This window comes from Numenius arquata, chromosome 12 (genome assembly GCF_964106895.1).
Source record: "Numenius arquata chromosome 12, bNumArq3.hap1.1, whole genome shotgun sequence".
NCBI lineage: Eukaryota > Metazoa > Chordata > Aves > Charadriiformes > Scolopacidae > Numenius > Numenius arquata.
Window position 1 is genome coordinate 34,979,824 of NC_133587.1, and position 17,717 is coordinate 34,997,540.

General features: G+C 36.3%; 1 protein-coding gene across 1 annotated transcript in view; it reads left to right on the forward strand.

Annotated features, from left to right (window-relative positions):
- The window catches only part of PTPRN2 (protein tyrosine phosphatase receptor type N2), a 654,118-nt gene that overhangs the window by 164,950 nt on the left and 471,451 nt on the right, over positions 1-17,717 (forward strand). Inside the window, 1 exon segment of the mRNA XM_074157635.1 lies at positions 3,808-3,921. Within this exon segment, the coding sequence (XP_074013736.1) occupies positions 3,808-3,921 (114 nt within the window).

A 17,717-nucleotide genomic window follows, 5' to 3' on the forward strand; every position in this document is an offset into this window, starting at 1 on the left:
GATGCCTGTCTGTCTTACTAACTGTACCTGTTGGCATAATCAACTCTTTAAAGCTCTGTTTCAAACGAGAGTTTTTCATGCTCTCTCTTTATATAATTCAGTACCTAGATGTCAGTCATGAATGTAACATGGTGCTTCCTTCTTGAGTAAGTAATAGAGATCATAATATCCACTAATTCATCACAAATGGACAAAAATAATGAATTAAGATGGGAGTTTTCCATTTGTTTCTAACCCTTCCTCAAAAATCACCCTTTCAGAACTCGTGTTTTGACTTGTTCACTGTTTAATCTATCAGCTGTATTTTTTTCACTGGAAGTTGATAAATATTCAGTGTAAATACATGTATCATGCTCCGGGGTACTGTCTCTATTAAATATGCCATTATTGGAGATCTTTTTGGGCACCTGGGTTACATTAAATTTGTGTCTTTTAATGTTAGCATCTTAGTAATATGTATTTGTCAAAATTCAAGATTTTAAATAGCAGCTTGTAAAACTGTATGCTTGCATTTTTTCTCAAATATTGAACTTATTACTGAAATAGCCAAATACATAAAGAAGAATCTCACTATCTCCTCGGGTATATTATACTTCTGTTTTAGTCTTTTCTTTGGAAACAAATCTAGAAGCCGTCTAAAAGTCAACATTACCATGCTGTCAACGCAGATGTTTACAGGTCTAAGTATAACTTATAAGATATTACTATGGAAATTTCAGATACTACTTTTTGCTAATGGTTAGCAAATGATAGCACTTTAATAGCAACCATATGTGTATATTGATCGGTTGTCTCAACCTTCCGTCATTCTGGGCATGTGTAAAGAGCAGATGTCTTTTGCATATTACTTTCCTTCTCAGAATACAATTTTAATCAAAGTTCAGTACGAACACACTCTTAACAGCTATAGGCACACAGTGGATGGCAGTTATTAAAGCATCACTCATGCTTTGAACTTCCTCTGCCGTATGACATCTACTGTACAATCTGGGAGCTTTTCCACTTTTCTTTTTGCTTCATGACAGCTTTGGGCAGTTTGCTCATTAAAGGCTGTTCGAGGTCAAATGGGTGCACGGAAGGGTGCTCGGACACCAGCACACTGCAACGGACCCACGTCACCCTGTGCCAGCGATGGGGGCAGCTGGTCTGGAATGATGCATCATGTATTTACTCACTGTAAAGAGCACAGTGGTTTTGGATAGTCAGTGGCAGACCAGGCTGGACAGTTTTTAAACATTAGCTGTAATTTAAGTGAAAATGAAGTTTGTGCTGGACCGAAGCCATTTCTGAATTTGGGCCACATCTGCCAAATAGATTTCTTGCAAAGAAAAAGAGGGGGAACTTTTACAAATATATGTTTTTTTTGGTAAAGTTGCTCTCCCTGCCTCTTCTTCCCCACAATCTATATAATTTTCAGAAGGTTTAATTTAAAGGTATCCTGAAAATTGAACGCTAAACCTCAATTTAGAGAAACCTTGCAATCAAGTGAAAAATAAAATACTAACCCCTCCAAATAAACCAACCCCAAGTAAAAAAAAAAAAAAATCCAAATAGAAAAACCTGGGAAAATTCCTACTTTTTTTAAAAAAGCTACTGAACTGAACTATGAAATGTACTATTTGCACAACTCTAGTCCAACTGTAATCCTCACTATAAAGACCCTCTGTATTTTAGAGATGGTATTTGCCAACTGCTCCTTGGGGCATACTGCTCCTTCTCAACTCTCCTAGTACTGTATTTAGCAGAGCAGAGCACCATTTGTGATTGCAGCCTCTTCAAAGCTTATTATGCCCATATTTCAAGTACAAAAGCCAAAATAACTTGCAGTTTCTCCCTAAGCAGTCCTAGTGCTTCTGGATAGATTGTATAATGCAGCTCAGACTCATGCTAATTGTTAATTTTAGAATTTAAATAGGTTTTGTTCTATTCAAAGACAGTAAGTTAAAGGTTTCTGAAAATTCTGGTTTTAAAAAAAAGGTTAAGTCTCTTTCAGAGTTACCGAGTGAATTAGCTTTTGAATTATCTTTAAATGATACTTAATGCAAAAAAGTTTAATTAATGCTGCATACGTATGCTTTTCTGGACTTTAAAATAAAGTTATAATTATTTTTAGGGTACATTATCTTTAAAACATCATGGAATATTAATTATTTATATGAACATAGATTTTTGTTGTAATTATTTGTAGCTAGTAGTGGTGGTATTCCAAAATAGAGCTGGCTATTTCAAGCCATGTTTCATTTTGAACAATTAAACACTAAAATGTTCTATTTGTTTCTGAATTCAGGACCTTATTTGTTCCTGTTATACATCCATCTACAAGTGACTGATATTTATATACTTTGCTTATTTCCAACTGCAACAGGTTTTTAAATGGAGATGTATATTTTAATCTGCTGTTAGGCTGCTTTATACATCATATGGCAGAAAAACAAACTAGATCTGTGTATGTAGTTTCTAAATTAAACCTAGTTTCCAACAACAAAATTAGACTCAGAAGCAAATTTTTAATTTGGATTAACTTAATTTGGCAGTTATAAGTGACAGGAGGATTGGAAAGGCAAAGAAAGCAAAAGTTGGCTAATTTCAATGAGGTATTTGTGTTTAACGGTGAAGTCTAATAATGCCTCTTTTCTGCATCCTGGATTGTTTTATTTTCTTTTATGCCATTATTTGTGTTTAGTGAACAGCTGGGCCAGTAGTTCCCATTTGTAGTCTTTTAGCTCTGTGAAGCAGCAGAGAAAGTAATGGACGTTTGCAAATTAATACTTACCGTTATTTCCTGTTAATCTGATGTAACTATCCTTTTTGAGCATAGATGTAATATCAGAAGTAATTACTGTGTTAAAACTAGTACTGCAGTAGAATATTTTGCTAATTAAACTTGTTGCATTTAAATTGCTTCCTTTGGATCACTATATAGAAGAGAACGGTTTTGAACAATAAATGAAACCACTTTCTTTCTCTGAGGCCTGGAATTGCAGATGGTCAGATTGTATGTGAAGCACCTAGGCTCTGAATTAGTCTTTTGTATGAAAGGGAGAAAGGTAATTTGAATGTTTGAACTCCCCGTTCCTCCCACACATACACAGGAAGCTTGTCTCAAAATGAACAATTCTCTAAATAAAGACTAATAAGAAGCTAAATTAATTAGAAGGTGTGATTTGAAAAGACATTGATGAGAAGAGTCTGTCATTTTAGACAAATGGAATGGAGCTAAATAAATTAGGCCACATTAATATCTCATTGTTCTGTGAGCAGCTTTCTTTTATTGCATTCATTAGAGGGTACTTCTTGAAATGAGCCTTTACTAGCCATTACGGATTCAGTTCTCATTTACCATTGCCTAACACACAGCTCCTGCATTAAAAATGTTTCAGCAAGTCCTCATCGCTTCTGCAAATTAATATTTATATTTCTGGATGCTGCACTTTTCATCTGCAACATAGAAGGCACTGAGCATTAATTTTTTTTTTTCCCACTGAATAAACTCCCACTGAGTAAAGAAGTCTTACATTAAAAGATTTGGGAGCAGAAGTCTGAAATTACTTTATAAAATAAACTGTATGCATAACTTGTACAATAGAATCTTCCTCCAACTAATATTCTTTCCAGTATTTATTTATTTTGGGAGAAAATACCCTGTCTTGTGACTTCAGTAGTCCTTTGATAGCTTTTTAAAGTGTCTTTTAAAAGGTTCCTTCAGTGTATAATTAGGATACATTGGAAATGCGCATCTCATCACACATTTCTTTTCCTCAGAAAACGAAATGTATATTTTTCCTTTTCTTTTTCTCTCTCCTGCAGATGGAATATTTGGGAGATGTCAGCGAATGCCAGTAATAGACATCTATAAATATGACATTTCACCCCCTGTTCTTCAGCGCCTAAAGATCATCCTGGAGAAGCTCTCACACAGAGGTACAGTAAAAACTCTAGAGTAGGGTTAGTTGCACTGGGGGTTACAATTATTTTGTGCTCCCTCTGAGGGGACGTCTTCAGAAGTTTTCAAACACAGTGTTTCAGGCCCAGTGGCGCAGAGTTTATAAAAGTAAAAAGCCTTATGACTCACTGAATCCGCAACAAGGACTTGGTGAAGCAATTTCAGGAGAGGTGCTTCCTTTTTGTGTAGTGCATATCTGTGACTGACACTCTATACAATAAAATTGTAGCATCTATGAATACTGGTGTCATATAAATAAATCAGCAAGAAATAAAAATAATTTTCCATGTATACTTTTGCAGGGTACATGGGTAGAAAACACACAACTTCTAGCAAGCTAGAAACAGTTCTTTCCAATGAATTTGTATACGTAGAACTGTTCTGATTTCATTACGAGTGGTGTGTACTGTCTTCCTTTTAATTTTTATTCAGCTTTCTGAAGTTAATCTCTGTGCTCTTTCCAAAGCTGGAAATGATGTTCTACCTTCTGAATGGCATAATTTGAACTAACAAATCAAAACTTGGATAAAGTGAAAGCCAATAAGGTGAACAAACTTTTTAGGTACAAATACATGAACTATACCTGTGTTGTAGACAACTGCAGGACCAGGAAATCATTGTGATCTAAATTGTTCCAAGAGGACTGTTGGAATAGTTAATTTTGCACTTGTATCATCTGTCTGGGTGTTTGTTCCTGAATATTTTCTAGTTACAATCTCAATTACAAACTAGTAATGTTATATTAGCATGATGCTAGTTAAATTACGAGAAAAAAATTGTTTCTTGGAAGCTCATGATTATACTTAGAGGCCGGACTTCTAGTTTGGAAACCACTGATTTAGAGGATTAAAAAAATTTCAGGGGATTTATTTCCTCTCTAGCAGCCCACCCAAATGAAACAAACTCGACAAAACTTGATTGTAGTAACTCCTGGCTGGTTAATGGTTACATGTGAATTGTACTTGTGGCTCTTTCACTTGTCATTTTCTAAGGGCTAAGTTATGCAAGAAAATTTATGAAAATATAATTTAATCAAGGCAACATTGTATGAGTGGAAAAGTACTGTTTGGATATAGAGAAGAAGGGGGGCAAAATTAATCTCACTAAGGCACCTAAATTGATGTCTAAATTGATCATGCTTGCATGGACAACCAGCAGTCATTTACATTGCCCAAATATTGGGGATGAGTCCTATGTAAAGCTTCCTCCACAGGGATGTTAGAGGTGAAGGACCTGCAGCAGACCCGTGCCCTTCTAGAGGGGCACACTAGAGGCTGGTGGGATACCTCAGGCCATCTCAAATGATACTTACCTGTCTCCATCTCCCTGACTGCCATAAGATTTTGGTTAGTTCAGCTGAATTCATGCGACCTCCACCTACTAAGTGGTCCTCTGATCAATAAATCAACCTTCCCTAGGATCTCTGTTATCAGCAACCCACCTCCCTGGATGTATCTGTTGCAATAAACTGCAGTATGCTTCATTTAAGGAAACTTGGGCATTGAAATTTGGACTTGTGTCATATTTTTTCATAACAAGAGAATGACAAGGAACCCACAGATTGAAACCATGGTGGAGAATGAAAGTACTTTTGCTTTTATCTTTCCTTACTAATGACATTTAGAGGTGCATACACAAATGTGTATATGCTTTGAACTGATGTAAAACTTTTGCAGGCAGTTTTTGTGGCCCGTGGGTATCCCAGTGATAAGAATCTTAAATATATCCGTAAAAGATAATAGAATACTGGAACGCCCTTGTTCAAATGATTGATGTGATAAAATCACTTATTTTTTTTTTACTCTCAGTATCCTTAGCAAATTCTGAAATGTTTAGCAAGGACAGAAATATGGAAGGAGTAGAATCAATACAGGCTATCAGATTAATGGATTGCTGACATCAGGTGGCTCAGGCAGAAGACTCTGCTGTTTGCTGGTGCTATCAGATGTAATACATCCAGCCCTTAGGTCATGTTTGCTGGCTGTGATGGTCACTTACACAGTTAATGCTGTTCTCCTACAAATTGTGTGCAAAACACTATAACCGTTTCTGCAGTATAGATAAGCAAGACATTGTCAAGCCCACACAAATGTTTCAGGTAACCGCAAGAAAGGGCTTCACTTTTTCAGAGGTCTAATTTCCTTTATCTACATAATGCCCAGGTCTTGTCTTTTTAAAAAGAGTACTAGCTATCTGCACTTGGTGATGCCCAGCTTCACTGGAAGTGGTAGGGGACAGCATCTGTTCTTTCTGTAAAGGGCAGGACAAATTTCTCTTGGAAGAATCCCACAATAAGTAAAATTTTGAATAATCTGTATATTGAGCACTTTCAATTTTTATTAGATATATATAACATTAAGGACCAGATACTAATTAACTTGAGTGATTTTCTAGGTTTTTATTTACTTATTTGTTTTTCTAACATGAGTTGGTTTTTCTTCTTTGTTTCCTTCCTGATGTCCTATTGCAATATTATTAGTTTCCTATTCTTTTCTAGCAATAGTCTGTTGATATCTATTTCCATAAGATTAAAAAAATAATCCCTAGAAATCCTCATAAAATTTATGTCCTCTTTCTTTCCTATTTGCTGATCACTTCTAAGTCATATTTGCCTGGATTTGAATCAAGGTTCAAATGGAATATTGTATGGTCAGGTGCTATAAAACAAAGGACAACATGATATGAATAGCAAATATCACTTGCAATTCTGCCAGCTCAAAATGTTTACTACAATAAGAAGCATACTACAGAGTCTTGGATGAGTGACACACTTGATGATAATCTGTTTAATAAAGGACTTTGACTAAAATTGAATTCAGGTTTCGTAATTATATAGTTTTTATGTCTTCTTTACACATTGAGTCTATCTTTGTCTACACTATCTACTAGTAGATTGATGATAGAAATGAATGCCTTGGAATATTAGACTTTGCTACAAATAAATGATCTGTTAGCATTCAAATACTCTTGTTCATGGAATTTTCACTCACACTGTCCTTGAGTCAGTCAAATCTTTCAAACTACCCTTCATGAAGAAGATTTTCTGAAGATTCAGTTTTTATAAATGTGGCTGTCTATATGGGAAAAGCCCTTCTCACAGATGCTGAAACATGATGAATCACTTTCTGAAATTGGTAGTGTTATAATTTATAATTTATGAGGAGTTGAAACATTTCTCATTGTCTGATAAACAGAACAGTCAAAATGATGCTGTTTAGATAGGACTAAATCATTGGAAAAGGGGAATGAAGGAAGTACCAGCACAAAGGGGTGAATGAGTAGTGCCTGAAGGAAATGGGAATACTTATCCCTGTGGCTGATCTTCTGAGTCCTCTCGTCCAGCTTGGGAGGAGATGCTTTTTGGAATATACCAAGCATGATAAATCATCTATACGCTTCCCTGTTTGAGATACAATGCATGAAATACTTTTTTTTACTTAAATGGATTAAATAGATTATAAAATGTTTTGTTTTCTTCTTGTCCCAACAATATTATCATGAAGGCAAAGTGATCGCATCAGTAAGATTCTTAGCAAGATTGTGGAAACATAGTTTCACACTGATGATTGACCTATAAGACTAGAAGCATGGAAAATGAGATAGGAGGACTAATCATGGTACATTATAATTCAAGCATGAATGCATAAATAGTACTTGAAATATCAGCATAAGCAACAATAAAAGAGAACAGAAGTATTTCTCAAGTTCCTTACTCCAAGAGGGATTTACATTTGTTTCATAGAATAGTTTCTAACAAGTGATTCAGTCGAGCTGATAACATGGTACCAACTCTGTGAAAGTGCAGCTGCCATAGCAATGAGCACTACTAGAAGAAAGAGCTCAGAGCTGGAGGCTGGAGGACACACTTCCTTAAAGACATCAGAACAAGGGTATTTGCTCTGGGTCATGAGGAGTGTCCATCTGATTTAGGACTCTGCCTCTGGGAGTGGCCACTGCATGTTTAGGGAAAAAACGTAAGGAAAGTTCAAGCACACAGAAACATTTCACAGTGTTCATACCTCCTCGGTGTTAGGTGCTTGGTGGCATACGGTTCTTCTGAGCTAGAAGTCATATTTTAGTGTTTTGTGTGCCTGTTAGATGCTGTTTCTAGCACAGTTCGATAGGATACTATGTATTAGAAACATTTTAGACTAATAATCGGTAGTTTAGCTTCTGTCTTCTGTTTTACTTAAATTTTAACTCAATTACAGCTGTTGTCACTTTACTGCGGGAACTGTGCAGCTTGACTATTTGGAAAACAAATCAGATAAATGTTTGGGGTATTTTGTTTATGTAAGTTGGAGTCATTACTAAATGACTCCTGAGTGTGCTTGTTGCTACTTAATTTTTGCTACAACAACGTTTTGTTCTAAAACTTTCAAGGAAAGCAATTTCTTTTGCTTTTATGAAGAAAATCCTGCTTAAGATATTCAAATATCAACAGTGTTATTAGGAGAACCAAAAAGAGTAGGATACACTCTTAAATTCATTTATGTCAACTCAGCAAGATATTATTGAGAGGTTCATGGGCTGTGGAAATAGGCAACAAATTTACAAACTATTTGAAAAAAAATAACACTTTTTTTTTCCCTCATTTGTCTTCTTTGCAACCCAGAAAGCTCTTGACAGGGAGAAAAAAATTATTTGTTCTAAATTAATTTTAATCAGTTAAGTGTAAGGTGATTAATATAACTTTGCAAGAAATAATTTTACACTCTTACAGCAAATTTGTTTTAAAAACTAAAATGATTTACAATCAGTTAACTTGAAAATTGAAATGAATGTGGCTTGTCACATGCAGCTTGTGAAGTAAGAAGGGGTTGCTAAATATTTCAGTCAGGACTATTTTTCAAGGCAAAGTATCATTTGTTACTGCAATGAAGGTAACGGACTTGAAAGTAAACCTTTATAAGCTCAGTTTTGAAATAAACTTAAAAGGAATAATGCAGTTCTTGCACATATTTTCAAGGTGATTATCACATCATTATGGAGGTATATGGAAAGCTGAAAACGAGAGGCAGGAGAAAACAGCTTTTTCTTTAAATTCAAATATTGATATAAAGGAAGGCAAACTCTTCTTTTGGCCTTCAGGAAAAAAATTATGGTATTACTTGAATAGAGCAGTGCATTTACATCAAATTTCCCAGGCATCAGCTTGCTCCAGACATCTGTGTACTTAAATTCTTCTCCTAGATGGCTGCTGAAGCCAGGAATTGAAGCATAAACCCCATGACATGGTACGCTGGAGGAACTCAGCCGGGACTGGACATATTTACCTTCTCCTGGTATCACTGTCACGCTGCCTTAGCTTTTTGGCTCAGTGGACAATAATGCACTGAAAAGGTTGCAAAAAACTCCTGCCTTTGTTAAGTCCTAAAGCACCATTGATATTTTTTGGTCTTCAAAACCTAAATAGAACTTCAGAAAATGAAGAATGTGTTTCAGGAAAAGTAAGAAATTTTATTTTATGAAACAACAGAGAGAATACACTTTGAGATCTGCTTACCAGACATAATCTGATGTGGCATTGACTTGCTCTTTGCCATATAAGACATTTATGAAAAATGTTCTTTCCAGGAAATTGATACTTGTGAAAAATGTATTTGCATTACAAAAATTAATTATAGGGGCAAAGCAGATTCTATGTATTGTGGGAAAGATATCTGAAAGTACAGAAGAAAACTTTTTAATATATGTTTAGTTTTATCTGCGTTCATAACACTGTTGTATAAAGCTTTTTGATTTTGCATGATTTGAATATTGCTTTTTTTGGAAGATAAGTATGTCAACCCAATAGCATCATATTCCTTTTGTTTAAAAAGAATGATCAATCGGAGGTTTTACTTTTGTTTTTGATAACACATTAACTAATATGTTTGATAGAAAGGAGAAAAGATTTACGTGTCTGCTTTGTGCCATGTTTCTGTCAACTAGCAATGACAATTGCTGACTGTGGTAGGAATGCATGAAATTCTTTGTGGTCCAAATAACTTTACAGCCTTTTTTCTGAAGGAAACATAGAAATTAGTGGTAATATAATGCAAATATCAAAGGCTGTCGATCAATTCCTGCCTTGCTGCCTTTGTGTTGAAGATCTGTCGCACCTCATGGATTTTAACCTCTGCATTAATGCTTAGTCTTTTCCGTGAAGCGTTCTGTGCTAGCTCTTCCACATTTTGTTCTCTTTCTAATCTTTGAAATTTGGAGACCATCTCTGTTTCTTCCTCCTGAGGAAGAAACTAAAAACGTCTGTTCTTGTTCCAGTTGGAATTCACTGATCAAACTTGCCAGGCCTCCTCTGAGTGGCTTTGGATGGCATTAGAATGAGCAACAGCTCACAGCAGAAATTCTTTGTATTTGGGTTATTCATTAACATGGTGACCTGTTAATGATGTCACATGTGGCTTCGAACTTCATTCTTATTCTCAGATCATTCTTTAGAAAAATTAACACCTTCCACAGGACCGTTGGACTGGGCATACTGGGCTCAAAGTTATACGGGTATATATTTTTAAAACACACTTGAAAAAACAGAAATCAAATTGCAGTTTATTATCAGTTGTTCCCACAGTTGGAATGTCAGCAAATATCAGTTCAGGCATGAGATTACCTCTTTAGCTGCTGTATTCTCTAATAATGCTACTTTTAGAAACTGAATAACAATATAGCATATCCAAACCAATTATACGTTCTTTTACCATTGATCTATAATTATAGCACATTTACATATTCAACATAAGACTGCTTTTTATCATTGCGCTACCAGTGTTTGCTTCCTTATTTGTTTATTACTAGGGAATTTGTTTTCCTTTTCTATTTCTATATTCATTGCATTTCTTTATCTAGAGGTTTTCTCTCTACCTACATTGCCTCATGTTCTTTCAAGATATCAACTCTTCATGACACCTTGTGTTTGACATATTTTTAGCTTTATAATAGGTACTCTAAGTTCTGAAACATTTAGGCTTGCTTTTTCAAAATCATGATTTTAATCTTATTCATACAAAACCTCAATAGGTAGATCGTGTCCCTCACAGTACACCATGGCAAATAAATGCTCTTCTGGAAACTCACTAGCTATGTAGAGGAGCAAAAGGCATTAGTGTCACTGCTGGGGTAAAATCAGCTGTTACCCATTTGTTTAGAAGCCGCTGGCTCTTGCATACATAAGTCACAGCCAATGCATTATTTTTGTATTTTGGAGCTGGTCTGGTTTTGGAGGCTGTCTGGGTGTCCAGGTTTGAGGTAAAACAGAACCAATTTTCTGTTCAGTAATTTTACTTTGCAGCTGGAACATAGGGAGAGGAGCCTCAGATACTGCAGGAAATGCAGGGGGAGAGCATGTGGGACAGGGCAATAGCATAGGGGCTATTCTGAGCCGAGAGGATTGTCCTAGCATATGGGCTCAGGGTCCTGATAAACCTTTTTATAGATGAAAAACAATTGTCTAAAAGGGAGAGGGACTGTAGATGCTTTTTTCTCCATCAGGCTCCAGCCAGCTGACAAGCAGCAACTGATTTGAGTCAGAGTATCCCAGATCTTGCCCTTGAGAGTGCTACCTCACCCTTATAGATAGCATCCCATGGACTGACTTAAAAATATAAAACGATCTAAACCCAATAAAGGTATGTTAGCCTTAGCTAAGAATTTAATTCCATAATCACAGAGTTTTATTTAATCATGTTTTGTGTTATTTTTTTCCTCACAGTGTTGTAAATGCCTGGTTGGTAACACATTGGAATGTCTTTGCTGTACTTGAATGTTAAGAAAGAACCCTGGTGAACAAAAGTCTGTGCTAGCTGTGGGAGTAAAGAAATGCAAGGAAGGTCACACATAGTCACAGATGAGACCCGTGCCTGTTTCTATACGAGCCCAATTGCACAACATGAAACTGCCTGCAGCTTGTATGATGTCTTGGCTACTCCACTTTCTGAGTTTCCAGGCAGTTTGCGTTTGCTGAGCAATTCCAACCACTATATATTTTGCAAAAGATTTTTTTTCCTGTCTTCAAGGAGCTGTTATGTTGCCATTTATTGCTATATTTTCAAGTTGAGATCTTTTGACAGGGTATTTTTCGCAGACTTTAAATTCCACATTGGTCCTTACTGAGAGCTGTTAGTTTACGTCCTTCATGGTAAATGACCAATATGCAATATTACCTATCTGTCCATAGTGAAAAACACTTTCTGACAAATTACTAGGGTATGTTACTGTATAATTTCCTTTGGTGTTGTTCTTATGTGAAAGGATTAACAACTACAAGTCAAATAATGTTAAATAAATGGAAACGCTTAAAGGAATCGCCGAAGTGCTGGTTAGATGGAACCTCTGGAAGTTATCTAGTTCAGTCTCTAGCTAAAAGCAGGGTAACCGGAAACTATATCAGATTGTCTGCTTGAGCCTTCAAAATCTCCAAGGGGATTTTAAAACCCTTTGGGTTTTACCCAAAGTTTGACCTGTTTGGCTAGCCCCTGAGAGAAGAGGTTCTTGCCATGTCCAACATAAACCTCCCAAACTACAACTTGTGGCTTTTGCCCCTTGTTTAGCTATCGTCCAAAAGCAGGAAAATTTGACTATGTTTTCCTCTCAACTGCCCTCTATACTGCTGGAAGCTGCACTGGTGGTGGCTAGGGTCCACACTTAGCCCCCCGTCTTCACAAAACAAAAACAGCTCTTCTTACATGACTCGATCTGTTGGACTTTCTCCAGTGTCTCAATTTCTTTACCAAACCCCAGTTTAAGAAACTGGATCAAAAAATGGACACATAATCTCGATGTGGCCACACTGCTGCTGAGTAGAGGGGTGTAATACCCTCCTTTGAACTGCTGCCTATTCTCCCGATGAAGCCCAGTACAGACTATTAGAATCACTTCTATTTTATTATTTTGTTAATATACCAGTAAAGCAAGCCAAGAGGCACTCCTTGGACCACATTACCTCTTTAATAAACTATTCTTTGAATTTATATACTGTTAGGGAGAATTACTTATCTCTATCTTAAAACTCTACATGATCAAAGGCTGTTATTTTGTTCCACAGAAGAGCCACATACCCCTTCTCTTTGTAACTCTTCATGAATGAGATAGGTCTGTTCTCTGTAACATTCCAGCTTTCCCATTTAAGCAGCAGTGTAAATATATAAGCAAGATATAATTCCAAACCAAAAAATACACCTTCTTTCATCTCCTGCTTTTTCTGCCCCCCAAATGTTACCTGGAAGCACAGTGCTTCCCTGCCCCCATGGGGTCTCCCTGCTGTTACCCACTTGCTCTCGCTCCTGCACAGAAAAAGTAAACAGGCAGTTTGCTCCTGCGCAGAGACCTGAGCAGGACCCGAGTTGACATAGGGATCTTTGCTTCAGACTCCCAGCCCCTCCATCTCCTCCAGGTTGCTTGCTGCTCCAACAAGCTCTTTTTCCATACAGCACATTCATGGAGTGCCAGCAACCTCTTCTTATCTAGGAGGAGCTTTGGTGTAAATGCTTGTGCAAAATGACCCCTTGGGTCTCTTCCTCTCAGTGTCCTCCTGGTATCTCCTGTAGTTTTTCTTCTAAAAAAAGGCAAAATTTTAAAGGTTTGGACTTTTCCTCTTTAAAGAATAATACTTAGACTTAAACAATATTTGATATTCATCATACGTAAATTTCTAACCTGATAAGCTTATTACGTTTATTCTCATTTCAGAAAGAACTCTACATTTACAAACTTTAATGAGTACCCCCATGCACTGAAAGTATTTGCTAAGGTCAGTTCTATGTGACTTGGGCCAGTCACTCCCAGTGGAAAAAGAAACAGAGATTAAAAAATTCATTAAGTTTAAAATTGTTCACCTAAACACTTCATAAAATATTTATGAATAATGAATGCTTTTAGAGAAGTCAGAATTGAATTGGAAACAATTTATGAATAGAAGAAGGGTTAAACTCACCACCTAATGAAATCATAATGAATAAGTCAATCAGCCCTACATAGGAAGGAAAATGCATTATCTTATGTTTTGAGTTATAGCTCTGGCATTACCACCAATCTTCATTTGAAAATCTCTGCAAGATTAGACATTAGCATGTGTTTGCATATATGTGGGAGAGACGATGATAAAATATTCTTCCCTTCCATTGAACTGAACTTTGTTCGGACACTGTCTGTAGGATTGAGCAGAGGGCAGTGAATGTTTGGAGAGGAATATACTGATTTGAAATTTAAAATTAAAATGTTCATTGACACTGAAAACTTCTTGGTACCATCTTATTAACCTGTAAGATAATTCTACCAGTCAATAAATAAAAATGGAATGTGGCTCTCTGTGCATTGCTTAAAATGGGAGAATTTTCTTTAAGCTGAGAACAACGTTAGAAAGACTGGATACCAAATTCAATTCAGAAATGAGGAAAATATGTTTGAACCCATCTCAGTGGAACTCAGCTTTTTCTCCCTTGTGGGCAGTGCAAAACCTGTCTGCTTTTAAATTTTAATTAAAACTTAGATTAGTTATGATCATCTAATCTTTCCCTTGCACTGGAGTGTCTGATCACTATATATAAGTATCCAAAGTTTAATCTACTTCTGGTCCTCCTAGATTTGACAGTCTAATTAAGTGCTCAACTCTAGCACTTAGTACATAAGAAACCCTACTTCATGCTTCCCTAAGATTTTAGATAAAATTGGTCATTTACCTGTTCTGCTGAAATCTTTCTGAATAATATTATTGTTTCATCCTTACTACTGCATCTTTATGACATCTGCCTTAGGAAACAACAGATTTATGCAAAATAAAAGTTTATTTGAAGGCTCAGCCAAGCATTGATGGTTTAGCATTATTGACATATTACTGGGTTGTCTTAAAGACATACCTTCAGTATCAAAATTAGTATATAAAAATATGTGAACATACAAATATTGGCTCTAAAATTAGTGTCTCATTGTTTATTAAATCCACTCTATTTTTCTCCCTATGGAGTGGTGACCTAACAACGTGCAAATATCAGTTATTTCTCACACATGGCTTTGCTCTTCTCCCTGTTGGCCTGTTCTTCAGTTTTCTTCTATCTAGGACTCTGCCCTTCACCTCATGTCTAATTTTTCTCCTTTGTGTCTAATTTTTCTCCTTTGAACTTTGTGAAGAGATGATATTATTAATCTCTTTTTTTTTAAGCTAGCAGCTAATCATCACAGAAAGCTCTAGCACAAGTCTACTGTCTCCTCTTAATGGAGTAGATCTTTTTTCTTATGCCACTTGGCTCAATGTGTACAGAGGAAGGTGATCTACGTTCTGATAATGCTGGCATGTATTATACGGATGGAGGTGTTACTTCAAGTGCTCTTAGCAGCTCCATTCGTAGTAGGCTTAAATTAGCTCTACAGGACTCCATCTGAACTCTAAAAAAATTTTAAGGGGGTGCAAATTTGCAAAACAGTTAATCCTCCAGCCCTCTCACCCCATCCCATCCCATTCCATCCCATCCCCTTCTTAATGACAGTGAGTCCCAAGACAGTGCTTCACTCTGCCACCTTGGGTTGACTCTGCTGTTGCTGAACTGGAAATGTGTGCTCTGATGGTGTGGATGGCATCCATCATACGCAGTTGTGAGGATACAGTCCCTGTCTGCTGGGGCTCTCTTTATAAACAGTAGAGAAACAGGCACTTTTAGGGTATGATTCATCTGTGTAATTTTAGACAACTGTGGGATGAAGTGAATCATATCCTAAATTTCTCTGACCATATTACTTAGATCTCCATTGACTAGGGAGTCCACGGCTGATTACTTCTGCTGTTTTGTTTAGTCACATGAATTTTGTCCTTTGTGTCTCACTGAATGCAATATTTAAGTTCATCCATGTTTCAGGCCCTGTGGAAAGGTTTTTAGAGGAATTAAGTTGTACTTTAAGGATAAGTAGCTTCTGGTACAGCTTTAATAGTCTTATACAGCCTGAATAGAACCTGAGAAAAAATTTCAAATTCCCAATGCCGGGGTCGCTCAAAAAAAAAAAAAAAATCATCTTTGCTGCAGTTTGCCCTGGCCTATACTACCGCAACATTTTAATTATTTTTCTGAAATCCTTTGGGTACTTATCAGTTATCTGTGTAGCAGCATAAACTAATCAGTGCTCAGATTCTGACCTTCATTGAATAGCAAGCACTCAGGCAATTTCTAATCCTGTTGTGTTTTTTTGGCATGAACTTTTTTGTGCAACTCATGCTAGAATAGATCCTGGATTTATCTTGAACTTCAGTTTGACAGGTCATGGTCCAGGCCCTTTCCTGACAACCAATGGTATGAACTTATCTTCATTGGAGGGTAGTTCAGCGTTTAGCCTTGAGAATATTCTTGTGATCTTCAAATTTCTGTGATGTTATACTTTGCCAGTTTTCTTTAAACTAGGGACAAGATAAAACTGTTTACATATCTTTTATTTTCTAGTGACTATGTCACATAGTAGTATTTTCCATTTTCCTTAAAACAATACTTTAAAATTATGTAGCAAATCGACTTGCCTCTTTCAGAATATTTGTCTTTTATGGGAAAAAAAAGATTTTATATCTTTATAAATTTCACAAATGCTGTAGTAACAGATCTGATGGAATAGTCAAACTGCAGTATTTTCGCTCTTACAAAGAAAATAGATCTGGAATGTCCTTATTTGATACTATTTCATTAATTTAAAAATACAGCACCTGTCTCTGTTTCTATGTTAGTCACTCTTTGCTAAGGCTACTAAAGCATCAATTTTTATAATAAAACTTGCCATTTTAGAGGCTTTCACCTCCCTGCTGTTTTACTGAGCAAGTTGCAGCTGAGGGTGGGTGATGCTGAGAAGGAAATGGCATTGATTTTCTACATTTTGTCATACAGGAGTATTTTGGGATGTTTCTCTTTATTTTCATTTTTCTTTTTCAAGGATTCAAAAAAGTAGAGGAAAAATACTCAGAAGTACAAGTCTAGGACTGTGAAATCAAAGCATGCCTGAAAAGAAAACCCCAATGTACCTACCTTCTGGAGGATTTGTGCTGATATATTGAAAAGCTTGGGTGAACTAGCTTTTCCAGGCTGAGTTTTACAGTGGTACAACCATCTAGGGCTTGAGAGATCAAAGGGTAAGAAGTACGAGTCTCTTGGTTTCCCACAAGGATGACTGAGCAATTGGCCAACAGTGTCTTCCTTTAAAATGAAACTTCTCAAAGAAGTGTAAAAATATTCATTCTCGGAACGAACATATGATTAAATCAATATGACCTTTTGTTATTATGCTACCAATGACTATAATGGCATAGGCAGTGTTTGCATTAAGAACGAGGCATAAATGTAATAGCTTTTCTTTTCATTGATATTATTTTATCTATTTTTTAAGATTTTTTAAAAATATGATTTCTCTTTTAAGTTTTCCACCTGCATAAAAAATTTCACAAATGTATCTACAGAAGACTCTGATTAGCTGACCATATGTTCTCTGACAATGTATTTAGGTGAGTTGATGAGTTGCTTTTACAGGTAATTCTAGCTATGAAAATCAGGCATGATGTCAGAAGCAAGGTGAAACCTTTTCTAAGAGTCAGAGCATTTATAACCTTTTATAAGAGTTTCCAAAACATCCATTGTCACTCTGTGTAGATGCTCCAACTTTAGCAGTGGAATAAAGAGCAAGCAGCAGGTGGAGCATGCATATTGATTTTTGCACTGCAGGACCTTGAATCCCACAAAGCAGAATTTAAACAAAATGTGGGAACCCTGAGAATTGTGTCACCAGTCCTGAGATGGGAGAAAATATCCTGAGGCTA